This window comes from Chiroxiphia lanceolata, chromosome 3 (assembly GCF_009829145.1).
Source record: "Chiroxiphia lanceolata isolate bChiLan1 chromosome 3, bChiLan1.pri, whole genome shotgun sequence".
NCBI classification, from domain to species: domain Eukaryota; kingdom Metazoa; phylum Chordata; class Aves; order Passeriformes; family Pipridae; genus Chiroxiphia; species Chiroxiphia lanceolata.
In genome coordinates this window covers 1233426-1260948 of record NC_045639.1, presented here as the reverse complement: position 1 = coordinate 1260948, position 27523 = coordinate 1233426, and the positions used below count along the sequence as shown (strand labels likewise).

The following is a 27523-nucleotide window of genomic DNA, read 5'->3' as shown; positions in this document are numbered from 1 at the left end:
GGACTATGAGGCAAAGCAAGCTTAGACTTAGCTTCCCACTTGATAGAATAATTAATTCAAGACATATCTACTGTAATCCTCTATTCATTTCCATCTGGCACTACTTCACAATAAACATAAAATTTTTTTTTTGTAGATTCTATGTAATATTAAGCACTGTCCACTATTTTCAGACCGAAAACTGCTCTTATTTGAAATGTGTCCTATTGTTTCCTGGGTTTCTGTGAAGTGTAAAACTACCTGCTGCGTGTTCAGAGCTGGTGGAGACACTTCCCTGGGGTGTGAGCCACAGAGTGTTTATTTGTAGCACGTCTTTCCAAGGACGCACACTAAGTCTCCTTAAATACAGGTAGTAAATAACCATTTTAAAAAATTAAACTGGAAATCCTTGTTTCAGGAGCCAATATAGAAAACTTCAGATTTAACCTCTCCAAAGATCAATGTGTTGCAACATTTTTTGTTGCCGTTACAAGTAATGCAAACACATTCTTTAGATACTACACAAACTACACATTAATAAGCTTTAAAAAAAACCCGTTTTCATATAAAACCGTTTTCCTCCTTTTAGATCAACTCGCAGTACTTAAGCATCTAACGCAGAACTCAAAGTTCAGGTTGGATATATTTACACTGTACAGACCTGCTGCTGTATTTTTAGCACTGGAAATATTACACTGTAAAGTACAGCTGGTAAATCCAGTATTGCCTTACCATCCTGAAACAAACACCTAGAACAGAAAGAAAATAAGTATTAAGATAATAAAAGTATTGAAGTAATTCGAAAGCATGGCACTAGCAGGAATTTCGCTTGATACAGAAGGGCAGTAAGCTGCATACAAGTCATTTGTGGCGTTTCATCACACTATCATAGTTATTCGTGGTATTTTATCAATTTCAGAACATTTGCGAAATTAACGTTACACGAACTGTACGGAATTTAGGAACACGCTGGCCTTCGGCAAACGATTGTCTCCATTGATACTTTAAGGTTAATGAAAACGCTGCAGTGTGTGAATGGGGGGGGGGCTTTCCCACACAACCGCGCCGACAAGAAGCCATGAGCGCAAACGCGATTATTGGGAACTGCTCCGAATAGAACCGCCTGTGCTTTCGGGGGAGCCGAGCCTTAGAGCTGGGGAGCACTTGCAACTTTTTTTTTTCCTTTTTAAAATTTTTTTTATTTTTTTACCCTTTCCCGTCCCACAGGGACGAGCCGGGGCTGCCGCTCCCGCCTCTCCCCTCACGACGTTCCCGCCTCTCCCCTCAGGGCGCTCGAGCCTCGCGCATGCGCGGTCCCCACCGCCGCCTCACCGGGGAGCCCCTCGCCCCCTCAGCGCACCTCGCCTCACCTCAGCCCGCCATTACCTTGCACTCGCCCGAACACTTCGTAATCCACCGACTTGAGCGCGCCGGAGGCTTTGGCCAGGGCGGACATGGCAGCGCCGGAGGAAGAGCGGCTGCGGTGGGTGCCCGGTGCTCCGCGGGCCGGCGGCGCCCGGACGGGAGCGCGCGAGGCTCAACCTTCCCGCGTCAGCGGCCGCCTCGCGGGAATGTGAGGGAGGGAGTCAGGGCACCCCCGAACCGAGCCCTGACAGGCAGGGATGCACCGGCCCCTCTGTGAGGGGAGAACACCTAACAGCGAGGAGTGACAGCGCTCGTCCTGTGAATGGAGGGAGAACCCCTCACGGGTAACGGCGCTGGTCCTGTAAATGAAGGGAGAACCCCTCACGGGTGACAGCACTCGTCCTGTGAATGGAGGGAGAACCCCTCACGGACCGAGGGCATGAGGGTCCCGGCGCCGCAGCCCTGAGGGGCAGCCACAGCCCCCGAGCGCCCCGTCGGTAGCACAAGCGGCCACAGCGTGTCTGTCAGAGCCCTCATATGTTATTCTCGCTTCTATTTGAAATTGGAAATACCTTGAGAGAACAGTCTTAACATCACCACCTCCAATCCCAGGACTGCCGCTGCCGCGTATTCACTCACCTGAAGTTACCGCCTCAAGCATCCAGCACACAGGTAAACAGTATTAAGCTTTTTCAGGGATGTACAGGAATCATCCAGACAAAGTGTTCTCCATACATGGCTGAACCGAGGTAATTTTGCCTGATAATGTGGAAAGTTACGTGGTTGAAAGCTAAAACACAGCAAAAAAACCCCCTGCGTTTATCTTTGGCATCCATCCCCATCAAAGCTGCGTGACAGACTTCCCTCACATCTCCACATGACTTCAGCCTTCAGCCAGAGATTTATCAGCCCATTTCTGTTCCCTGTTCAGTCCTTGTGCTGGAGCAGCAGATCTTTGAGACAGGAAACTCACCTCATGCAAACTATTTACCCAACTTCCAGTTTTCATTAGCAAACCTTTCCAGAAGTGCCACCACGTAAATTTTTTTTATCTATATGCCACATGTGCAAAAGCAAAGTCAAAAATTGGCTGTTTGGTAAGCTGAATCTGTAACCAAACACCACAAAGGTTTTTCTCCAGAGTGTTCTGTGTCTGCTTGCAGTTTGACTCTTCCCTCACCATACTTGCTTAAAAAAAAAAAAAGGCATTTTCAAGCAGAATTTTACACTAGAAACAGCATTTAACCAACCTGAGAAGATAAACTCTACCCTCTCTTACTCAGCAGGTAAAGACAAGTTAACTGTGACTTCACAAATCAAAATAACTTTATTTGCTTTCCTCATTAAGCAACTCCCTTCCACATACAACTTTTTGTCCTACGGCAATGCAGCAGAACCCAAACTGTTCACAAGTTTGGATCTCAACACTAGAGGGAGTTTCTAGGATCCCTAAATTAATAACCCATACTTCAACTTCAGCATTGCCACATTATTCCCACATCAGAAGAAGACACTGATTTCCAACACGAAACAAACCAGCAGAAACTGAAAACAACTTGTTTGCTCTGAGTGTTTTTAAATGAAAGAGTATCCCAGCAAATGGGAACCAAACCCTGATTTCCCACACAGTCAATTTTGTGTACTAAATTAACCAGAGGAGTGGCACCAGCACATGGAGTTTAATAAATATTTACAGGTTATTGACAAAGTTCTTTCAGAAAATAGAAACTCCCTCTAGGAAAATAACAGATTCCTCAGGATTTGTAAATATTTTGCAGCCTAAGATAAGCAACTTCACTTAAAAACACAACACAGAAGAAGGTGGCTACAAATCACACATAAATCTCTTTACTGGAAAGTTTAACAGCATTTTCTGTGCAAAGCCACCTTCTCTTTACCCAAGTCCAGTTTTGAAGCAATTCCTGGATGGGAAGGAGTTGGCAGAACGTGCACTGATAATTGTCCATCCACAAAAGGAAAGTTTTACCCTCACTCTCTATGGAGAGAACAAAACTCTGAAGGATTTTTTATAACTCCCAACAATCTCCCTATGTACCCTTGCAAAAAGTGATAGTTGGAAGCAACTAAATTGAGATTTGTATTTTTTCCAGGTATCATTTCCTCAGAGAAACAGCATTTAACCAGCCTGAGAAGATAAACTCAACCTTCTCCTACTCAGCAGGTAAAGGCAAGTTAACTGCAAACCTCACAACAAAAATCAAAATAATAATTTTATTTGCTTTCCCCATTAAACAATTCCCTTCCACGTAGAGATTTCTGTCCTACAGCAATGCAGCAGAACCCAAACTGTTCACAGGTTTGGATCTCAACACTAGAGGGAGGTTAAAAATACATAAAGCTCTGGAGAAATAATAAAATTACTTTTTCAAGACACACCAGTTAACTAGATAAACAGCCACCCAATCCAGCACAGAACACAAATATTCACATAAATCAGAAAACTTGCAGTATCACAGCAAATAGGAACACAACAGACCAAGTTTTGTCATTAACTATATGACACATGAAAGCCCTGCCTTTTACAGGGGCCATACATTTTATCATCATCATCATCACATTCCACTCCTGTGGAATCAGCACTATTTTGTTTTGAAAGAGGAGGATTCGACAGAAAGAAGAATAGGACACAGGACAAACAGAAAATGCTTTGTAAATTGCTGCCATCTGGCAGCAGTGGAGAGCAAGACAGGTAAAAAAATAGATTTACAATAGCAGCCTAATTATACCACAAAGCCACACTCCACACTCTGTCTTGTTTCAGAAAAGTCAGTTTAAGAGATTTTTTTATTTGTCATAAGAACATCTCACCACCTTCCCCCCAGACAAGCTCATGTCTCTCGTTATTTCGTGGCAAGTAGCAGAGCCTGAAGAGCTCCAAAAGATGAGACATTTAAACATTTCATATTTTACAGCCAAAGTAATCAATAATAGAAATCAAACAGTACTCCAATGCCTTAATTAACACAAAAGCTTTAGCACACACTACCAAGAAACACAGTCTGCATGAAGCTTTGAATTCCCTTCCCACTTCCAGGTGTTCATTCTCAAGTGGCAACATTGGCCTAAGGAGGATCAGTTGGTTACAATTCCTAAAGCTACTGCCGACTGTAAAGGAGTCCTAAACAGCTCCAGCTGTTAAGGCACAGGACACACTCTGATTATGCTGCAGAGGAATGCAAACGATCATGAACCTGCAACAAACAAACTGTTATTTTGGGATGGACAGAATTTGTGCTGCAATAACACCTAGAGATACAACCCCAGAGTCTCAGAGTGCTGCCAGCTTCCCTGTTGCCACATGCCGGACTCAGTTTGCTACTCAGTAAATCACGGTAACCTATTTGTTACTAAAGCAAAGCAGCAACAGTCACAATCAATCTGAGTGAGAAACTCCAGGCTGCAGTGAGTTCCAGCAACATCGTGCTGTTAATTTGCCCAGGCCTTTGCTACACTCACAAAAATTACTTCTTTAAGATTCCTCTCTCATTTCACCTCAGCAATTTCAGTTTTTCTGTTCTGATCACTTACTAATTCAGGTCTGGGCTAACCAGCATTTACTCTTCTGCCTCTTGCAGAAGACACTGCTTTGCATTCTCACCTCTGACACGCAGATTGACTTTCACTCCCAGCACAGCCTTATCAAAGAACAGCTACTGCTACAACCTCAGCTGGTACACAAGGGTTCCTCCGTTCTGGAAGCTGCCTAAAACAGGCATTTCCCTGGCAAGTTTTTTTACAACTGGGAAAACTCCATTGTAGGCAAGGCCAATTTCACCACTAGGCACTCTGCTCCTCCTCTGAGCATTAAACCTTTAAAAAATTCCTTCCAAAGTACAGAAATATTTTCCCACAAGGTTGTTTTTAGCCATTGCATAAAAAAAAAGGACAGAACAAGAAATATTATTACTAGAAAACACCATAAACCTATAATAGTGCCATTGCAGCCAAACATTAGGGAATACCACAAACAGCAATGCAAGGAGCAACCTCAGCACAGCAGTAACAACAGTCTCACAGTACCTGGGCAGACAGAGCCAGGGGGTGGCAGCAGGATCCCTCCAGGAGCAGAAAGCTGGGGTGGAAACACAGCTACAACTTATAGATAAGGTCCAGGCAAGAAGAAAAGCTGAAACCAGCACTGAAAACAAGTCTGCCTGTGACTTGTAAGGAGGAGCTCTCTTCAGTTCTGAGCTTAAATACAGCTCCTGCACCAAGGGGCAGAGGGGGTGTGGTGAGGCCCCAGATGAGGCTGGTTGGGCCCCAGATGAGGCTGGTTGGGTCCAGGTGAGGCTGGTTGGGTCCAGGTGAGGCTGGTTGGGCCCCAGGTGAGGCTGGCTGGGGAGATCAGACCTATCAGCGCCCTTGACACCGGCCACTACCATTAAACAATAATTTGATAAAAGAATCTGCCCATGATGGCATTGCTGCTCTCCTGCTGCCTTTTAGAGTGAGGGTCTCTTGATTTATCTTTAGCTGTGCAACTCTGTGTATCTGAACCAAACTCTACACCCGAGTCACTTTGCAAATGGTCCCCAGGTGATTTTGGTGAGTGTTTTCCCAAAGGACACCAAGGCCTCTGAATAAAAGAAGCCACTGCTGCCCTTGCCAGGTTTTTGCTGTTACTTAGGGAGCATGGAATACCTGGAAAGAAGGTTAAAAGCTATGCAAGCTTATTTTGGCCTTTTCATTTTCTTTTTTTTCTACCTCTTTTTTATAAGCTGTATTGTACATCAGTTTTTATTTTCTTTCCTTGAAGATAATGCACTCCCTTTCTCTGGTGTTTTCTTTTTCAAGCAAAATTACAAACTTCTTCCCTTCCTCTTTTCCTTGTTCCCATATGGTGTTTTCCTCTCCTAAGTTGCATTTTCTCCCATAACTTCATTTCTGAATGGAAGTTAATAGGATTGCTGACTCTGCTTCAAAGCTGTACAAGCTTCTTCAGGGCCTTTTTTGCAGTCCTTATTTACATCACATCTAAATACACTGAAAACCCTTTGAAGGCTTAACCTCCCAATTATTTTTTTTTTTCCTGCAGTTCACTGCTTATCAGTAACTTTCTTCTTTCCAGCACTAAAGATAAGGTTTGGAAACCTGAAGTGCAAGGCAAACTCACAGAGGGCTTCTTAGAGAGCTTTAGTCTGCCTTCTTCAGCCTAAGATATAAAACAATGGTTTGTTGCGGGATTGCTGAAATAAACACAAAATGACTTTTACTCCATAAGCTTTAGCACCAGACAAGGGAGTGTTCCTGGTGCTGTAAGGGACCCCTGGAAGGGGTCTGCCAGCACTGCTGCCAACAGCCATGAGTCAGCTCACCTAGAGGGAATTAAAAACCAGGTGGAATGGATGTAGAAGTGTCAGCTCAAGTCAAGCTTGAGGCTTTATATTCATATACCACAGGGAGCCTGAGCACTGTGTAGGAAAAGGGGGTCTGTTAAAAGAAAGCATCTGGACCTAAGTTAATAAGCCACAAAACAAAGTAGTGCCTGGCAAAAATGAAGTCTCATGTTAAAGCAGAACAACACAGGAGGGAATTGTGTTCTTTACCTGTAGGATAAATGGAAACTTACTCTGTGCAGCAGAACTGTGAAAATTTAAATTCAAGCACGTAAATTTCATAAAACCTTTGAGGAGAATCTACCTGGTTACTTATGTTTCAGTTATTGCTGTGTGGCCTAAAGAAAAACCTCAGAGGAGAGGTTGAAAGAAATACTGTGTTTGGTTTCGAAAGAGGGTTTGATTGCCTTCTGGACAAACAAAAAATAACAATGGGGCAGTAATAATGGGCAGACAGCAAACAACAATTGCTGCAATGCTGGCTTGGTGGCTGAGTGATTGATGACTCCACAGGTGAATCTCCAGTGTGCCCAGAGCACAGGCAGGTGACCTGCTTACAGCACTTGTCTCGTGATCCATTTGTGAGACAAACGCCCGAGGCAGGAACCCGATCCGTGTGGGAGGACCCCCACCTGTGCAGCCCACTCAGGCAAGTGCAGGGGGAGAATCCTGCCCACACAGATCAGGTGGCAGGGCTGCAGCCAAACTCTGTGTGCAGGGACCTAAATTTGTCCCTCTCGTGCTCCAAAATCCTGGACTGCTTACATAAAGTAACCCGAGTTCTCTAGTGATAGATACAAAATTGTGAGCCCCTTGTTTCCCTGTGGCCAGACCACGTGGTGTAGGTTTTGTGTTAGTTTGAGTTTATTTTTGTGTTATATCCTGATTCTGTCTAGGGCATGAAGTCCTGTCAACTGCCTGTTTCTCTGAAAGGAGCTTTTATTTTTTAAGTCAGAGTAGCAATGCCCAAAGTTCTTTTGCTTGTGACCCTAATTCACAGCTCGATAGTTTTGTTTGACATCTTCTAAATATATGAATATTTGATGAAACTAAACTTCTGTTTGCTTTTCAACACGTTTTTATCATTACCTTGTCAAAGTCCTTGGTTTGTTTAACATTTTTTCACACTCCTCTAAGGCAACAAACCCTAAACCTCCACCAACAAAAGCACGTGAAAACAAAGTGCAGATTTTTTCAGTCTAAATTAAGCTTTTGAAAGTGTTTTCACTGACACATAAAAAGAAAGACTCTTCAGGTAAGCAGTAAAATTTTAATCTGAAATCATAATAAGGAGCTAAACCACTAGGTAAAAACAAATACTTACTGTGAGGAAACCAACCCTGGAAAGTTGCATCGTCACTTGTGAGTTCTCTTAACCCACAAAGTGTTGGTAATTAAAACATGAGCATGTGAATTGATGTGTCCTATGGCAAAAAGAATTCACATCAAACAGAAATGTGACTGATAAATTATTGAGTCCTAAAGCATGAGAAGCAGGTGCAACTTGGGGGTAAATCTGTCAGTCCTCTGCTGGCATAAAGGGTCAAGTCAGTCTTGGTTTGGTGATTAAATCTAAACACAGACCTACCTACTATAATTATTATTATTTAAATATTATTATTTAAATTATTTCATTTTTAAGGATTTAAATTTAGTGGGGATAACGGCATTACAGAGGATAAGTGTAACTTATTGTTATTTTATGTAAAGCCAACTTTATAAGCAGTTTGTGAACAAAGGGACAATTAAACCCTACTAATACTTTGATTCTGTGAATCCAAGACCTGGGTGTTTTATCTAAATTAGATTCTGAACTAACAAACAGGTAGAAGTGATGTTATTCAGGGAAAGTTTATTCTGCGTGCAAACAATGTTAAAATTCCCTCCTACATTTAGAAGGAGAACATTCAAAGCCTTAATCACCTGGTTTGACAGGAAAGCAGGAGATTCATCTGACATTTGATTTATGCAATACCCATTCACAGGAAACTCATTAAAATTCGAGGGGCACATTGAGGTGCTGCTGAAACTTATATTTTCCCTCCTTGCACAACATTCTGAGGATGAGATGTGGTCATTTAAGGCAGTGAGTTCTTTATTCCCTTTGAAATGTAGGAAATGTAAGCATCACCCTTCCCACAGCTGCCAGAACAATACTGTCAGATCTGGGGAGGATTTAGGGCTCTACAAAAGATCTAAGAATGCACAAAAGAGCGTGGGCTGGTAAAGGAATGGTTTGTCAGGGAGGTGGGTTGACAGCTATTACATTCTGCTGCTCTGTGAAACCATTTGATTCATTCTCCTTAACTGCATCAGGCCTTTATTTCTTCTCACAAGCAGCAAAGAGAAACCCTAATTAGTATTTTGGGATCTTGAACTGTATCACTGCAGCCTGTGCCATCAGGGAAAGTCTCACTGAACCGATTGCTACTCCAATACTTGGAACTGGGTAACTTCAAAGGCTTAAGTGACAATTTGTGTTGAAGTGGACAAAATGAGCTCTCTGCTGTTATTACAGGGTTTCAGATGGTCCATAACTCCCTGGTGCAGGACCTGGCAGCAGGAAGAGGACACAGGTAAGAATCACAGTTCTTCCCTGAAGAAGCGTTGTTTGCACACTCATTGTGTTCACCTTCCCACATCATTCTCCAAGTCTGAATCTGCTGATGAACTCCAGCCAAAGGTATGTTTTAAAGACATTAACTTGTGATGAATTTGGTGAAAATCAGCATCTGGACAAAGGAAGATTCTCTTGACTGTGATTTTTGCGGACGACACAGGTCTATGTAATCATGGATGGTGAAGAGGCCTCGTTATTTCTCCCATAGGAAAACTCATGGCATCAAAAAAATAAATCACCAGATAAAAATTTTATGACAATCAAAAGGGAACAACTTTTCCCACTGTGCATGAATCAGAAACTGCGGCTGCAGAACACGATGCCAGAAAACATAATGAGCTTAAAAAGCAGATGAATGAGGAGTTGGAAAACCAATTTAGCACCATTAAGCACAACGACATAGCCCGTGACTCAGGATGTCTGCCTGTGAACTGAAGCAAGGGGAGAATGTGCAGGGGGGAAGTGAGATTGTGTGCACAGCCAGTTCTTAATCTTTGGTTCTCAGTTTTAGTCTTGTCACAGGAAAATGTTCTCGCACATTTCCGCAGCAAAGGCCGAGGTCAGTCTGAAAGAAACTGAAAGCTGTCCTGGAGAAAATAAACGTTTGCAGGGGCTGGAGAGAGAAAAAGGCACAGAGGCTGGGAGCCCAGAGAGAAAATAGAATATCTAAGTGAATATTCAAGTTTTAAAAAGTCCCAGTGAGGCAGCCAAGAGGAAATACTAAACAAAGCCACCCTGATGGGACCTGCTGCTCCCTGAGAAGCTCCTGGAGAGCTGGTGGGTGCCACCATACCTTCAGAGGTGTGATGGCACCGGGTTGTTTGCTGGGGATATCTGGGGATAACCGGAGTGACTCTGACCCAGTTTCTTCTAATTTCAGAGCCTGTCAAGCCTCCTGCTAATACCATTCCAGAAATGCTGATGGCTCCATCTTTCCCGGGCGAAGGGAGCTGGAATCTCCAGGGACAACCATCTCCCCAGCTATGTCTGGGGAGTTTAATTCAGAGCAGATTAATTCAGAGCACGGTTACAGGATTTGAGCGTGCTTTTGGCAAAGCCAGGCAAGCATCAATCAGGTTCTGCATCCATCCCTTTCAGTGCTACTGAGCAGGAAAACACACGGGGGTTGGAGATAGTGGTATCACATCAACAGTCGACGCCCACCAGATTGTCCTGCAGAGCCCTCTCTGCGGATTACAAGCTGGTTTTTTCTGCTCTTTTTGTTCCAGGCAGATTGTCTTTCCCACTCGATTTTTTAAACCCCCTTAGTTCTTTCCCCCAGTTCTTGGTGCTTTGCCCAGCAGAAGGGCAGCTGATGGCTTTGGACTAAACCAGTTTTCCACTGGGCTTGGCCTCAAAGTAACAACATACAAACGTGGCAAAAGAGGCTTTCCCCTCTCCCCGGGGGTTTCTCTGAATTTACAGGCCTACAGTGTTCTTTAATTGGAACATTCCTTCTACCCTAAACAGCCTTTCTGACAGTTATATTTCCAAGGCTGTTAATTTACAGTCATCGTTTCATCTTGAGCTCTTCTTGATGGGACACCTGAGACAACAACAGACCAATTTGGAGTTCTTTGAATCTCAGCGTTAGTCAGCAGGACTGGCATTGCCATAATCACGCCCCTGACACAATTACAGTTATTATCCCCACATTACTGGGACGTGGGCATAAACAACGTGCCACGTTAGCCCAAATGAATCCTAGACAGCTCCGAGTTTGCTCCATGTGATCCTCTCAGAGGGTTGTTAATCTGCTGGGTGTCTCTCCACAACGTCCCAGGAGAGAAGCTGCTGCTTTAGAAACGTGCCAGGAAGTCTCCCGTGCAGATTCCATGCACGCAACCCGGAGCAAAGGATAAGTAATTCTTGAGCAGGAGAGAAAGGACTGATTGCTTAAGGGAATGTTTAAGTGAGCTTGCTCCTCTTCCAGAATTCGTAAATATTTAAATATTCCTGATCCACACGTCCAAACAGTGAACACTCAATCCACCCAAAGAATCAAAGCCTGAACAACCACTGGAGCCAAGGCCGTGATAAACACAGCAGTTATTTGTGCTGAATGCTGCTTGAAACAAGGCTGGAAACCTGAGCAAAGGTTTTTGGCTGTTATTTGATTTATCCTGGCTTGGGAGAACAAATACTATATGGTTTTTTTTCCTTTAATAGCCATTGCCAATGTCTCCTTTTGATGATGAATAGACAAACCGGAGGACTGGGAACTGCAGATGAAGCTGCAAGAGACACACTGGCCACTGAAAAAACAATAAATACGATCAGCTACCCAAGCACTCGGGTAAAGTGTGTCACAGTCCTGCCCTGGCAAACACAGGCAGCTGTTTGGAACACCCCAGTCCACAACGAGCAGTTTCTGTGTGAGTGGCTGCAGGCTGCCAAGCGACTGTGCTTCTTTGATTTTCCTAGAACAGCAGAATCCCTAGGATTGACCTTTGGGAGTTCACTGTCGTCACGTGCTCCTCTGCAGCTGGTTTCTGTTTGGCAAGACAGCGAGACGCAAAAATCCATCTCAGTGGCTCAAGAGGAAAAGGGGGAAGAAAAAAAAAAAGTAATGTCTCTTTCCCCAAAGTTGGCTGCATTTCTGTCACGTCCAGGGAATTATTATGTATTTCAAATGGCTGTGAGTAATTTGGAAGGAGCCTCTCTCTCATAATGAGGCTCAAGCCTCTTGCTTTTTCTCCCTGCAGGCACAATAGTTTCCAGGGATATCTTTGGGAGTTTCAGACATGTGGAGGAAACAGACTGTCAAAGGCAGATTCGAGACAATTTTGCTTTCCAAATCTTGGGCAGTAAGGCACCCAAAGAGAACAAATCCAGGAAGTGGAGAGGGAAAACAAGCCTTGCTGTAAATTCATTTATTTCGCCAAGGAGGATTTAGGTCCTGTTTTTGTACAGGCAGTGACTGTCCATTGTAAGAACAGTAACCCACTAGCTTCAGTTGGGAAAGAGCGGAGGCCGAACAGTATCTCCTGAAAGGATACAACTGAGGGTGGATGAACCACTGGGAATGTAAAGTGCAGGATAACAATGTTGCACGTGTTTGGTCAGCCTTGTCTCTGCAGTAAAGTTTTTCAAATTATGTAGGTGCCCATAATGACACTTTAACCCCTTCCTAAGTGCCTCTTATTTCTGCTCAGCTGAACTGAGAAATGTTCCACTTACATTGGAACATGTAGATTTAACCAGGCATTACAGAAACAGCCCAATGTTCAGCCTCTGTGCTGTAGGTGACACTGAACCCACCTCCCCACCCAACTTGAAACAAGTCATGGAGTATTTTGGCAGCCTCATTTTAGGGACCTAAAATTAGTTCCTCTGAATCACGCTTTAGAAGAGCCTATTTCTGTCCCACACTACACAGGAAGCTCAAGTTCCTTGGCACCTCGTTCAGAGGCTGAAATCATTCTTGTCCTCATCACCCAAGGAGACAAATTCTCAGTAAAATAGAACTTTATGTGACAGGCATGTTTCTAAGTTGTCCCTTTGGCACCTTTCAGTGCCAGCTTTGGATGACTGACCAATTTAGAAACACTGGGATGAGGGAAAGGGATCCTCTTCAAAAAAGCAAGTTATTCCTCTTTATTTGTATCATGGGGATTTGTGAGATATGAGTGAGTCACAGACAAAGACAGGTAGGATACAGGTAACATGAAGCTCCTGTTGGATTGGCTATTCTTTTCCAAACTGTAACGTCACAGAATGGTTTGGGTTGGAAGGTGTAGAGTATCTGCAGGAAAATGGACATATTTTGAACAACCCATATTTTTGAGAAGCACTAGGCCTGCTCGACATTATTTTGAAAGTTGCAAACCGTGTGAAAACTCGGTGTGTTTATACTTACAAACAGTGAAACTATGCAACGTTTATACTTGTTAGCTGGGTGAATACTGCATGTTTATAGTTAAGGGATGAGAAAATCGTGTGCTTCTAGTTGAAAGTTGTGGGAAAACCAGAGGTAAAGGGACACCTGCAAAATCTCGGGAAAATCCCCAAAGGCGGATGGACAGGAGGGACTTTGGGTGGCAAAAATGATCTCAGGCAGCGTGGACAGAGCTTCAGAACCAATAAACCGAAGGCGTGAGACGCGTGCACAGACCGAGCTACCCAATCACCTCGTTGTAAGCAGGTACCCGGAGAAAACTAAACCGTATAAAAGTCATTTAAATAATAAATTGGACATCGCTTTGATCGCACTGATCGTCTGCGCGTCGTTCCTGAACTCCTGCCGTCCGTAGGTGGCGCCCGAAGGGAGACAGGGAGCCGTCAGAGTGCCCCGTTCCCCGAGGACAGTTTCCACAAAGGGAAGAGGGGGCAGGAAACCGGGAAAGAGCTCGAGCCACAGCCGGTTTGGAATCTCACCCTAATCAGGTGAGCGGCTGGGGAGGAGACGGGGTCAGCACTGAGCAAGGAGGAAGAAGCAGTGCTTAAACTCCTCCAGCATATTCTCTCTAAGAGAGGGTCATGCTATGATGCAGGTACCCTCAAAGGGCTTTTAAATCGGGCCCGAGATAAGGGGTGTATCCCCACAGTAAATGCTGCCTTCGAAGTCTCGGTATGGGAAGATATAGGGAAGCAGCTGCGGGAAGAGATCACCAAAGGATCTCAGGACGCAGCTCGCTACCCAACACCGTGGCGACTGTTAACCGATGCGCTGCAATCCGTGAGAACCGAGAGGCAAGTTACCGCCTCAGCCTATGCTGCGTTAGCGAGCAGTGAACCTGAAAGCAAAGAGGGCGGGTCGGCTTCTCAGTTTTTTATTCACCGTCCCACAGATCCCGCTGCCGGCCGGCTCCAAACCGCAGGCTCCCGCCCGACCGTCAGCCAGCGGCCCCAGCAGTCCGTCCTCAGCCCCGGAGAGCTCCAGCTCCGTGCAGGACGCCGGGGAGCCCACTCCGTGCAGCGCCTCCGCCCGCGGCGAGCCCGGCCACGCTGGCTCTGCTCTGCCGGAGCCGCAGCGCCGCCAGCGCCATCGCCCCCTCCCCGCCGCGGGGCCCGGGCCGGGAAAGCCCTCACAGCCCCGCCTCGGCCGGGAGCCGCCGCCGCTTCTCCCGCCGCGCCCTCCGAGGCTGCTGCCGCGCCGCCGCCTGGAGCCGTGCCCGGTCCCGCCGCCCCCCCACCGCCGAGCGCCGCCGGCCCGGCCAGCGCTGCGCCACTGCCGCTCGCTCCGACCGCCGCTGCCGCGACCGCGCCTGCGCCCGCCCCCGCCGTGACCCGCGCTGAGCCGCCGCCGTCGCGCCCTCCTACGTCATCGCCGCGCGACGCCGACCCCGACCCGCCGGGAGCTGCCGCGGCCTCCGCTCCCCCGGCGAACCCGGCGGGACGGCCTCGGCGAGGAAAAACGGGGGGGGTGAAGAATCGCGGACCTACCCGCACCGCCGTGCCGCCCTCTGTGCCTTCGTCTCCGGATTCTGAAGAATCCGATTTCGAGGGCAGACAGAGGGGTTCAAAGGACCAGGCGCAGCTGCAGGAACTCCTGCGGAGATTGAAAGCTTTGGAGGCACCTGGGGCAGAAAAAGAGCTGAGGCGGCAAGAGCCCTCTGCACCCCCTCTGCCACTGCCCGTTCCCCCTATCCCTCCTCAGGCGCAGGCTCCCCCAAACCCTTTTCTGTCGATTCCGCCACCTCCGCAAAATCCACTCATGGAGGGGGGAGAGGTTGGGACCGCGCTGGGAGGATCCGTAAATCTGCCGTTTGGGAATCCAGGGGCTGGCCGGAGCAGGGAGGATCCGGCGCGGAGATGGGAGAGAATTATGCGAGATGCTATGATGGAGGGAGAGGTTTTGTTAACTCCTAACTCACTTTCAGTTTTACTAGGCGGGGGGGGAAACAGGAGATATCAGGCTTTAGACTGGATGCTAAAAGAAGCTAAGGCTGCGATAACTCAATATGGGTTAAAATCGAGTTATACTACATCCCTGTTACAGCATTTGTTTTCTTCTACGTTTATGACACCCTGTGACACAAAAATGATCGTTAGCACGTTGCTCTCTCCCCACCAGGAGTTCGAGTTTTATCAGAAATGGCAGGCAGGGTGTGATGCAGCAGCTGCGACCCCCAGACAGCAGGGGAATCCTCTCTTTGGGGTAACAACTCAAATGCTTACGGGAACGGGTCCTTTTGCACGGGCAGACTCGCAGGTACAATTTGTAAACGAAGTGTTGCAGCTCAGCCAGGAGCTGGCACAAAAAGCAATACAGGCAGTGGCTGATGATAAGACAGCTCTGTCTTTTACTGCAGTGCGGCAGGGGCCAACAGAGCCGTTTGGGAAGTTTATTGGTCGGTTGCATCATGCAATTAATACCCATCCTGACCTAGATGAGAACATGAAGGCCAAATTTTTGGACTTTTTAGCCTGTGACAATGGCAATGAAAAAACTAAACGAGCTTTGAGTGACCTGCCACGAGGTGCTACGATGGCTCAGTTATTAGAAGCTGCAGGCAGAATGATTCAACAGGAGGAAGCTCCTTACATGGCTACAGCTGTCGGAGCAGCAGCGAAGCCGTTGGTGCAAAAGAGAAATAAACCAGGCAAAGGGAGGGCAGAGAAAAAATGCTTTAACTGCGGGCAAAAGGGACATTTTAAAGCTCGGTGTCCTGCAGGTCAAAAGGGTGGTGGGCCTCAGGGAGCTGCGTTATTGGCCGTAGATATTAAAAGAGGAAAGCCAGAAGAATCAGTGATGGTACTGCATCCTAGCATACAGGCCCTCCAGCTGACCATGCTTTTGGACACCGGCGCTGATGTCTCAATTATTCCTCGTCACAAGTGGCCACCGGCTTGGCCTCTGGCACGAGCCCCCGGGGGTGTGGTGGGGGTGGGCGGGGTGCAAGAGACCTGGGTGAGCCGTGACCTGGTAACCTTTTACTTTAAGGGTGGCAGGTGGGTAAGAACCAGGCCGTACGTTCTGGCGTTGCGCGTTCCGTTGCTGGGAAGGGACGTGTTGGGTCAGCTGGGAGCAAGGCTAGTGACAGACCCTTTTTAGGGGTGGTCACTGAGAGGCAGCCAACCCTGAAACTGAGGCGGAGGACAGACACCCCCGTCTGGGTAAATCAGTGGGAGGCGATAGGCTGCAGATTGTTCAGTTGTCGGTCCAAGAGCAACTTGATGCAGGGCATATTGCGCCATCCACTAGTCCCTGGAGCACCCCAATTTTTACCATCCCCCCCAAAAGTCTGGAGAGTGACGTCTTTTACACGATCTCCGTGCCATTAATGAGGTCATGGAGGACATGGGAGCGCTACAACCAGGACTCCCATCCCCTGTCATGATGCCAAAAGATTGGGACATCGTAATTATTGACTTGAAAGATTGCTTTTTTACAATCTTTTTGCATCCTCGGGATGCAGAGAGGTTTGCCTTTACTGTGCCTTCCACCAATGAGGCCGAACCTGCCAAACTTTATCACTGGGTGACTCTGCCCCAAGGCATGAAAAATTCCCCCACGTTGTGTCAGATGTACCTTGCACGGGCATTGCAGCCTTTCAGAAAGGAACATCCCCATTTGCTAGTGTATCACTGGGTAGATGATACTCTGATTGCAGGAAAACAGCTGGAGGTAAATCTGATCGTGGCTGAGTTGCAGGTACAGCTGGAGAAGCGAGGGTTAAAAATTGCCCCAGAAAAGCGATCCGTGGAAGTGTCTGGGATGGATCATCACCCAGGGAACAGTGCGCCCCCAGAAAATTGATGTAAACACACAATTATCAACTTCAGCAGATGTGCAGCAACTAATGGGAGATATTCAGAGGGTTAGACCTGTGTGTGGAATCACCAACGACGACATACGTCCTCTTATGCCACTGCTGGGTGCATCTACTGATGCAGATGAGTACAAGGAACTCACTGCACTGAGAAAGAAGGCTTTACAAAAAACAGCAGGCAAAGTAGCTTCAGGATATAGCAATCACATAATAGCAGAGCATGCAGTGACTGTGATGATTATTAACTCGGGAGGGGAAAAACAGCACCCCCTTGGGTTAATTTGTCAGTTAGCAGGTAAATAAGAAACTGAATGTCTTGGAATGGTTGGTTTTGCCATATCAGCCAGCAAAGACAGTTGTAACTAGGCCTTCCAGGAAGGACAAGGACCAAGAGAGGACTTCAATTTACGGGAGATTGTAATGATAAATTTGATTTTGTCTCCCCCACAGCCTTTTCAGCTCTTGCGTTCTTTCTGCCAGGAGGAGCTGCAGCGGGTGACTGCTCAGATGAAGAAGTTTGCATGCTGGAGTTTAAAGCAGGCCAACAGCACCTTTAGAATTTTATTAGGATTGTTAGTGGATTTAAATAGTATAGGGCATGCTCTGTTACAAAATAGGGCTGCTACTGACTTTTTGTTATTAGCACAAGGGCATGGGTGTCAAGAATTCCAGGGGATGTGTTGCATGAATCTATCTGATCACTCAGAAAGCATCTCTGCACAGCTCTGAGAGATGAAGGAGCGCATGTCTCACGTCACCTGTGAGGAGGACAAATTGTCCAACTGGCTAGGCAAGTTTGGCATCACTGGTTGGGTGAAAGGATCAGTAATTTAGGGGTTGACACTTTTGATAGCTATAATTTGTTGTGTAGTAACTGTTAGTTGTGCTTTACAATGTGTAATGAAAATGTTCCACAAAGTTTCCAAGTAAATATGGATTGTTCAAAACAAGCCGGGGGATTTGTAGAGTATTTGCAGGAAAATGGACATATTTTGAACAACCCATATTTTTGAGAAGAACTAGGACTGCTTGACATAACTTTGAAAGTTGCAAACTGTGTGAAAACTCGGTGTGTTTATACTTACAAACTGAAACCATGCAATGTTTATACCTGTTAGCTGGGTGAATACTGCATGTTTATAGTTAAGGGACGAGAAAATCGTGTGTTTCTAGTTGAAAGTTGTGGGAAAACTAGAGATAAAGGGACACCTGCAAAATCTCAGGAAAATCCCCAAAGGCAGATGGACAGGAGGGACTTTGGGTGGCAAGAATGATCTCAGGCAGCGTGGACAGAGCTTCAGAACCAATAAACTGAAGGCGTGAGACACGTGCACAGACCGAGCTACCCAATCACCTCGTTGTAAGCAGGTACCTGGAGAAAACTAAACTGTATAAAAGTCATTTAAATAATAAATTGGACATCGCTTTGATCGCACTGATCGTCTGTGCGTCGTTCCTGAACTCCATAGGAAGAGAGCTTAAAGATCCTCCAGTTCCACCCCCTGCCGTGGGCAGGGACACCTTCCACCATCCCAGGTTGCTCCAACCTGGCCTTAGACACTCCCAGGGCTGGGGCAGCCACAGCTTCTCTGGGAAAACTGTGCCAGGGCTCCTTTGTAAGAAAAGCAGTCGCTGGAGAGCTGAGACAGTGGAAACCAGGGTTAAGGCTAAGTGACAAGTTCCCAAATCCCTGTGCTAGTGCTGGTGTTGGCTCCCCCAGGCACCCATGTGAACAACCCCCAGCGTGCCCCGAGCCACTGTCACCACCCAAAACTGCTCATGAATGGAAAGGTTGTATTTTCTTCGCAACTACAACGCCCAGCTTCATCAGCTCTCGGGATTTAGTGCCAAAACCAACAGGTGGCAGCCACATTTGGGTTGCTGGCAACTCACATTCTTCCTCCTACTTGATAAGAGAGGAGAAAGCTGTTGATGCAAGAAGCACAGACAGGTCCTGTGTTATGAAAGGCCCGTCCTCCGTCATGTGACTCGGGAACCAAATGTGCTCTCACACACTGCTGCAGCCAAAACACATTGCAAACTCGAAGAACGTGTTTATTTTTGACTCACTTGGCAAAATTTATCATTTTTGTACCCATTTTATAAAGCAGAAAGGCAGCATAATGAAGAGAGGGAAAGGATAAGTTTTTAAAATAATTGTTAACTGTAATTATTAAATTGATCGATATGCAGGAAATACATTCAAAATGCAAGTACTGTATGTCTGCTTACTATTGTAATTATGAGTAGACTAGGAATCTCCTTTTCCCTTGTTTCAAACTCTGAAAAGAGGAATCATATTCCTGAGAAGGAGGAGTTAGTAGGATGACAGTCTGAAGTGTACACTTGGCATGTTTTTCCCCCCAACAGGTAAGTGTTTCATTCTGGTGGAAGGCACTTGTGTGTCTGAGGTCACAGATGAGGAGGTGGCTTGTTGGTTCAGACAAAATATGCTCCCTGAGGTCAGAGGTGCTCACTCACGTTGCAAAATACTCCAAAATGTGTGAAAGATCAAGCTTCAGTTTCAACCTGAGTCAGAAAGGGGAGGAGTATTTTTTTTATAACGTGGCTATGAAGCAACAGAATGCAGCTTTGAAGTTCCTTATGTATCTGCCAACTTCAACTGCAGAAAACTGGAGTATAATTTGGACTTTATTTTCCTCCAAGTCCAAACAAACTCTACCTGCTTCAAATTTACAAAACACTTCCCCCCACTGAAAATGTCTGTTTGAACAAATCACCGTTGCAATTGCATATTAAATATTAAGAATTGAGTGTAAGTGATAGAAAATAGGTAATTTTAGACTTTTCAGTTTCAATACATGTATATTTCACAGATATATTGGGTTTTTATTACAGCTTCTGGGCCAGTTATCCAATTTATCCTTGTGTGAATTGGTGATAAAACTACTCATTTCATATTAATTTTGCCTGTTGTCTTCACCAGCAAAACACTAAACCAAGGTGTTCTTTATCCCCATAGAAATTTGATCACGATCAAGTTTCATTTGTAACTGAGGCCAGAAAAGGGCAGAGAATTGTTTTGCCTCATGTAGATATGAGGCAACAAAATCATAAAGTCCCTGTGAAAGACGGCAGCAAACACCCTCCAAATCACAACAAAAATGATAACAAAGTCCAGCTATTTTGTAATCATGTGAAAGTTGATGTGTATTTTCCAGGATCACGGGATAGGAGTTCTTCTAGGAATGGAGAGGTGTTTCAAAAGTCTGGGACACTGAACGAAATTATTGAGCTCCCTTTATTAAAAACACAGGTCTGGGAGGGCGAGAAGCACAGATGGTGTGAGTGCACTCCTCAGGAAAATGCCGTGATGATGCCTTTGCTTGTCATATTTAGGTTTCCTGGGGCATCTCTCCTCCCCCTAACGTGTTCCAGCATTTAGTTAGCCTTTTTTTTTTTTTTTTTAATTTTAAGAAGAGCTAGTTTGAGCATAAGGATCACAAAACAGGATTTGCCCTTGTCAGTAGCTTTAAACCTAATCAGTTTGCAGCTGTCGTACGGCCACGACGCAATAATTCTTGAGGGGAAATTCAATTAACAATTCTACTGCGGACAGCTGGAGATAACAGCTATCGGCGGTACCGGCGGCGCTATCACATATCCATCAGCGTTTATCCCACACCCACGGCCCGCCGGCGAGCTCTGCCCTCCCCGGCTGGCGCTATTATTTCAAATAAGCCTCTTACAGGCGGCCGCGCAATCTGCTATCAAACCCGCGGGGCTAATTACGGAACCGCCGCATCAATTAGGCCGGGGAGAGACCCGTGAGGTCATCCGTGACCCGGCCGGGCCGTGTCACCCGGGGCGCTGCCGGCGCTGCCCTGAGCTCCCGCGGGCACGGCGGCTCAAGCCCCGGGGACTTTTCGGGCGGGGAGCTCCGCGCGCAGCCGGGGGGGGGTGGTGGTGGTGAAGGGTTCTCCCCGAATCACGCGGGCGGCGGCTCCACGGCGAAAGGGCTCCGGAGCCACCCGCAGGAGCGCGGAGCCCGGGCGGGCGCCTCCCCCCGCGCAGGGGCTGCCCCGTCCCGGCGGTGCCGCTGCCCCGTCCCGGCGCTCCCGGAGCCGCCCCGCGGCCCCTTCCGGCGGAAGTGAGCGGCGCGGAGCGGGGCGGGCGGGGCGCGGCGGCCGCGGTCACCACCGGCCCTCCCGGGGCAGGCAGCGCCGACATGGCCCGGCCGCCGCAGAAGGAGATCGTCTACAACAAGCTGCTGCCCTACGGCGAGCGCCTGGAGGCCGAGGCCGCCCGCTTCCTCCGGCACATCAAGGGCAACCTGGCCCGCGCCGTGCAGCTGCAGGAGCTCTGGCCCGGCGGGCTCTTCTGGACCAGGAAGCTCTCGACGTGAGCGCCGGGGCGGGACGGGCGCGGGCAGCGGGGCCTCGGGCTGCGGGCGGGCGCGGCAGACCCTTCCCCTCCCTTCCTTTCCCCCCGCCCGTCCCCCCTCTTTTCCCTGCCCGTCCCCCTGCGGGCCGCCTCCCGCATAACGGCGCGGCGGGCGCCGCTCGGGGCGGGCACGGCGCGGTGTCCCGCCCGGCCTCTGCCCCGGCCCCTCCGGCCTCTGCCCCGGCCCCTCCGGCCCCTCCGGCCTCTGCCCCTGCGGCCCCGCTCGCCCCGGGCCCGCACAAGGGGCGCCGCCACATCCCCGAACGGGGACAAAGGTGGCTCCCCGTCCGCCGCTTCGGAAACTTCCCGGTTTCGCGAATCGAGCACTCGCGCGTTCGTTTGTTCGTTCGTTCGTTCGTTCTGCCGTTTTTAAATTTTTTTTATTTTTTTTTTTTTTTCTTCCTGCTCGGCCACCTGTTTCGCCTCCTGCCTTCCTAGGGAAGTTGTGGTTGGTGCCGTCTCTGTGTGGCTTCTGCTGTAAAGGGGCACAAAGTCTTTCTCGAGGCGGGCGATTTGTTGGGTCGGTGCTGGCGGGATTAAATTCTGGCTCAATGCTGTGTAAACACCCCTGGTGCCCTTGATATCTTGCTCGGTCTAGTTTATGCTGATTTTAGCTCTGCTGTGCGTGCTGGGAAGGTGGTTTTGATACAGATAAAGCCCCGTTGGTTTCATAGGTAGCACCCGGTGCTACATACAGGTTTCTCTTTGTGAGTTTTACGAAGTGTGGTTGGCCCTTTTTCTTTTTGGGCACCCTGGCTCTGGATGTGGCATCACATGACAGTGACTCCTGTAGCTTCAATCAGTAACTTCTGTGGATGTTTATCACGTTATTCTGCTGAATGCCGTGTGTGCCTTTAGAACCAGCGTTTCCTACGTGCCGGGAGCGATGGAATACCTGTATTTTGTACCGTTTCAAGATCTTCACTTACAACTTCCCTCCTTCCCTAAGCCATTTTTTTCGTATTAGCGAGGGATTTCGTACACGTTTGCCAGCCCAGCCTGGCAGAGAGGACTGTATTGAAATGTAAGTGCCTTTCTGTTTCCCAAGAGGCAGCCTTGGATAGAATTACGGTGGTGGTTGCAAAATGACTCACATGTTTGGTTCTGTGATAGTTTGAACCTGCTTGGAACCAGTTCAACGCTGTTTCCCTTCCTACCCCCCCCCCCCCAACCATCTGCTACTTCCCACTGGGGTCAGAGGTACCTGTTGCCTGCACCTGTGGTAGAGCTACGTGTGCCCCTCGAGTTAAAACGAACTTGGGAGTTTTCACTGTGAGGATAGATGGGCTTTTAACTATTGAACTGTGGCTGAATAGGCACAGAAAGCCCTTTCAAAGTGTGCCGGGCTGCGTTAGAATCACCCCGTTACTCACTCTGTAAACCACAATTGCTGTTCCCACTTCAGGCTCCAGGGCACTGAATTTGGCCCGCTGAGAACGGCTGCTGCGCTGCCTTATGAATCACAGGAAGGTCAGCAGGCTCTAATTTGTGGGTTTTTCCACCTCCTCTTTGAAGTTTGGAGTTCACGGTGTGCGTTTGCAGCTTGTCTGATGCCTGTTAGTACCAAGATCCCTGGGTGGCACATTTAGATGTAACGAGGCTTCTGAGTGTGTTTGGTGTGGGCAGGGAAGGAAACAGTGGGCTTGGAGTGAAAAATGAGCCGGTGTAGTTAACGTGAGAGGTGTGTTGCTGCTTGTTTGACTTGAGAAAGTACCTCTGTGGGATGAAAGGATGAGAAAATTGGGATTGTTCAGCCTGGAGAAGGCCCAGGGATGACTTAATTTGGCCTTCCAGTACCCAAAGGGTGCCTGCAAGAAAGGTGGAAAGAGGCTTTTTGCGAGGGCCTGGAGTGAGAGGACAAAGGGGAATGGCTTCAGACTGACAGAGTGTAGGGTTAGATCAGATATTAGGAAAAAATTCACCTCTTAGGGTGGGGAGGCCCTGGCACAGGTTGCCCAGAGAAGCTGTGGCTGCTCCGTGCCTGGAAGTGTCCAAGGATGAGCTTTAAAGTCCCTTGCAACCCAAACCTTCTGGAAATCTGTGAAATAAAACCATAAGAGTTTAGGCCTGGATAAAACACTTCCAGCCATGTGCTGTCCTGATGTCACAGCCAAATTAAATTACAGAATAATGACAATAAAATCCAAGTTTTGCTGTCTCTCGATAGTCGGCGATTCGTCTCCAAATCAAATTGCTCCCTTTTTCCCCTTCTGGACAGCTGTAATTAATAAATGAATTAAAAAAAAAAGAAAGCTCAGAATCTTCACAGTGGTATGATGGCTGTGGCTTTCTGTGAAGTAATTTATGCCTTTGATCTGTTTCTTGTTTAGACAGACAGATACAAATGTTAATAAAAACGGGGTGATGTGTGTACAAACACACAGCCCGGCCAAGAAAACGAGGGCGTGCAGATGATACACCTGCAACAGTTACACCCCCCTCGAGGGCTCCCAGCCCTACACACAGCTCTTTGTGCCGCAGCAAAGAATGAAAGTGAAACCCGGCTCTTTCTTTGAATTAATAATTCGAGTAGTATTTCACGGTGCCAGGGAGAGTTTCTTACGTACCCCCCCCCGCCCAGCTGGAAGCGTGACTTGCACATGTTTATCTTGAGAGCAGCTGTTTTGGGCTGATGTCACGAGCTGAGCAGGGAGAGGGGGGGGGAAATGAGGCAGAATTGGAGTTTATCAGGTGGAATGTCTGTAAGCTGATTGGCATAATTCTCTTATGGGTAATTTTCAGTCGTGAGAACCGGTCCTTTGATGGGGATGTGTGTGGAGGGTGGTGAGAGAACTTTCCTCTGAGGGCAGTGAGTGACTTGTGACTCGGTGAGGCTTCTGAAGCAAATAAAACTCCTTGCCTTGAAGACTGGCACTCAGATCTGCAGTCATTACCCCAGGAGTCCTCCAGGTCTGGCTGGTAAAAGCTACCCCTTGTAAAATGCTACCCTGCTTGTGAAAGCAGAGCAGGGAATCTCAGCTGTGTAATTTGCCCCAGCGTGTGTGGGAAGAGCAGGTGGCAGCAAAATAATTTGCTTCACTGGCCTTGCACCACAGTCCCTCATGGTCTCTAGGTCAGAAGTACACACTCTTTCAATTTTTCCCTCTTTCGTGTTTTACAGATGGTTTGATTTTTTTTTTTTAAATTTATTTTTGGAACGTAGGCAGTAAACGAGCATATTAATAGAATATAAACACTTCGTCCTTACTGTGTGTGGAGTTGACTCTGCAGCCAGGATAAAACACACAAATGCCTTTCTGTGCCTCCTGCTCCAGTGGACAGGGGTGTTAGAAGCTGAGGGACACACCTTTCTGTCCCTGACAATGTTATTTTTTGTGCTTGTCAGGCACAGGCTTACTGCAAAATGACATTTAACTGTCTTGTTGTAAGGTGTGGGGGAAAAAAAATGCAGCTCAGCTGTTTGGAAAGAGATTGACAGGACACAAAGTTACAGTGAGGATGGAAACCTCTCAGTGGGACCCCTGAGTGTTTTAACCACTGTTGCCTTAAACTCTTGTTTTACATGTCTTTTTTTTTTTTTCATCTTTGTCAAAAAAAAAAAAAAGCTTTCCTCTGGATGCATAAGGGATGTGTGTGCTGTGTGCATGTGATTTAAATAGTCCTGCTGAGCGTGATTCATTATTTTCCATGTTATCTGTCAAAATTTGAGCTTTAAGCCGGTCGTGGTCCTGTCCCGTGTGTTGGAAAATGCCAATGGGACAGCCAGGAATTTGGGGGAGTGCTCTGTCCAGCTTAAGGGAGGGGAATTTTTAACTGTGGCAGAGCAGCCAACTTTCTAGGGCACTTCAGGGTGGTCACTTGATCCCACAGCACACTGCCTAAAAATAGACCTATTGTACTTGTGGAGTGAGAGGCTGGATACCCAGCACTCCTGGATTAGGGAGTTGGCTTTTTGGTAATCTGCAGAGACCCTGCACTCTGTACAGAAGGCATGGAGCTGAAACCAGTGTTTTCACTTCCTAACCATGTTTTTTTAGGTTGTGTGAGTGGCTTTTGGTTGGTTGGTTTTTTTTTTTTCTCTCTCCAAATCAGAACCCGTGGGACCAGCATGATGAGGGACAATTAATTTACCCCTTTTGCAGGGCAGGTGGAGGCTGAGAGCTCATAAAACCTCAAAGGAACCAAAAGGGCAGTGGAATTCAGAGTTCAGGTCTCAGTGTAGTATTATCTGCTTTCATGTAACAAATCTTAATTTTATTTTGCAACAGTTTAGTTCCAGAATCATTTCCCCCCCCCCCATAACCCGATTAACTATTTTTTTAAATCCTGAAAAGCCAGCATATATTTATAAATATATGATGAACATGCCTAAATTCTTTTATTTAGTAATGGGGCTATTTCATCCCTTGTGAGGGGATATTCTGAAAATATTCCAGTCCCCCTCTGTTAGAATTCACCCATTTATTCTCGGAGGAAAAGGCTAAGCACCCCTTTCTAGAAGTATTTATTTTCTGTCGTTGCCTTAATGCTCAGCTGGATTAAGACAAATAATTGACCCTTTTAAACTCTGCCTCCCTCCTACATAAAGTAAAATACAGGAGGAATTTGGCATCTGGTCCTGCTGCCTGGGCCCAGTGACATCTCTGTGTTCAGCACGTTTCTGTGCACTTTACTCCTTCTTCTGTTTCTTAATTAAACAGCATTTTGTGTAACAGAACTGTTGTTAGCAAATGTCAAGGAGGAGGACCAGCCAAACACTTTATTTTCGGTTATAAATAGCAGCTGACAGATAAATTGGATCTCTGTATTTTCTTTGTAGTTAAAACTTACTCTCCAGGCCTCTCCAGTTTCTTTTTTTTTTTTTATATATGTATATATATGTGTCTCACCCATTTTTCTTTCCCTGAGGATTCTTTTTGCGTGTCCATTTTAGGCTTGTGGAAGGTGTAGGTGTTCAGCTGTTGGTGGTGTAATTCTGTAGGTAGGGATGTCTCTGACCAATCCACATAATTTAGGTTCCTGGAGTGGGAAAGTGGGTTATCTTGTGTTTGGTTTGTTTGAAATAAGCACAACGTGTTGAAGTGAACATTGGTGGAAATGCTGCCCATCAGATGTAAACGTTTAAAAATTCCCCTCTTGAAATCACTGGGAAAAGGGAAGTGGAAAGCAGATTTCTTACGAATCTTTGGGAGTAGTTGGAGCAGTAATAAAATTGAAAAGTTGTCTCCCAGTGGGTAGTAATTTATAGTTGTGCCACATGTTAAATGCTGCCCTGGAGCCTTAGATAGGTTTTGCTGGCGCAGAATATCTTTTAAGACTTAAAATATGGGTCTCTTTTCAATCTCAACTTGAAAAGAGCAAACACATCTTCCAGAGCTTTTCCTGAAGGATCAGGAAAAACAAGGGAAGCAGTGGGGACACACCACCAGGAAAACTCGGTGTCTAAATCAGTTGTTACTGGAAGCTATTGGATTTGGGCTTGACTTGATACTTTCTGGGTTGTATTTTAGCTCCTGGACTGTGTCCTGTCCCTGAAGTTGCAGTACTTGTAGGATCTTAGGGGCCTGTAAACTTTATTTGGTCGTTCTCTTCCTGTAGCTGCAGCTGCCCATCTTCCCTTGCTGTGTGTCTTCAGGTTCTTCTTTGTCGGGCTCAGTGAGCCAGGTTTTAGTTTCATTTCCTGAAGCAGCCAGCCAGATGAGCTCTGGCTGGGGAGCTGGGTGACATGGGAATGTCCCCAATCTGGCTGACTCACGCTGTGTTTGGTTGGCAGGTACATCCGCCTGTACGGGAGGAAGTTCAGCAGGGAGGATCACGTGCTGTTCATCAAGCTGCTCTACGAGTTGGTGACCATTCCCAGGCTGGAGATCAGCATGATGCAGGGCTTTGCACGGCTGCTCATCAACCTGCTGAAGTAAGGACACCTTTCTGCCTGCTGGGGACGCTTCCTGAGCCCTTGCTCAGTGTTGTTCTATCCGTGTGTAACCGTGGGTGCTGGCCCAGGTCACCTCACTCCCCTCCCCTGGGCAGCTGCTGTGGGTTCAGGAGTTCCCACTGTGCTTTGGGAGTGCTGTGGAAATGTAAGAATGGAATTTTTCCCCCTATAAGGAAAAGCAAACATC

The 27523-nt window shown here is 47.1% G+C and overlaps 2 protein-coding genes and 1 long non-coding RNA gene across 4 annotated transcripts in view; 2 read left to right on the top strand and 1 right to left on the bottom strand.

Annotated features, from left to right (window-relative positions):
• Nucleotides 1-1516, bottom strand: part of ACYP2 (acylphosphatase 2) — a 32565-nt gene extending 31049 nt beyond the window's left edge. Inside the window, exons 1-2 of the mRNA XM_032682308.1 lie at nt 1366-1516; nt 712-728 (exon numbers count right to left, since the gene is read on the bottom strand). Coding sequence (XP_032538199.1) covers nt 712-728; nt 1366-1435 — 87 coding nt within the window. The 5' untranslated portion in view covers nt 1436-1516. The remainder of the gene's footprint in view (nt 1-711; nt 729-1365) is intronic.
• On the top strand, nt 1472-10304 carry LOC116784114. 2 transcript variants are annotated; one of them, XR_004355961.1, is made up of 4 exons: nt 1472-2016; nt 3456-3526; nt 3891-4054; nt 10202-10304. It is a non-coding gene; the product is annotated as an uncharacterized LOC116784114 (long non-coding RNA). The 2 variants fall into 2 exon arrangements; XR_004355962.1 differs by lacking the exon at nt 3891-4054.
• A 10863-nt stretch (nt 10305-21167) lies between these two features.
• PSME4 (proteasome activator subunit 4) overlaps nt 21168-27523 on the top strand; it is a 47801-nt gene continuing 41445 nt past the window's right edge. The window contains exons 1-2 of the mRNA XM_032682469.1: nt 21168-21398; nt 27175-27315. Of these exons, the coding sequence (XP_032538360.1) occupies nt 21226-21398; nt 27175-27315 (314 nt within the window). The 5' untranslated portion in view covers nt 21168-21225. The remainder of the gene's footprint in view (nt 21399-27174; nt 27316-27523) is intronic.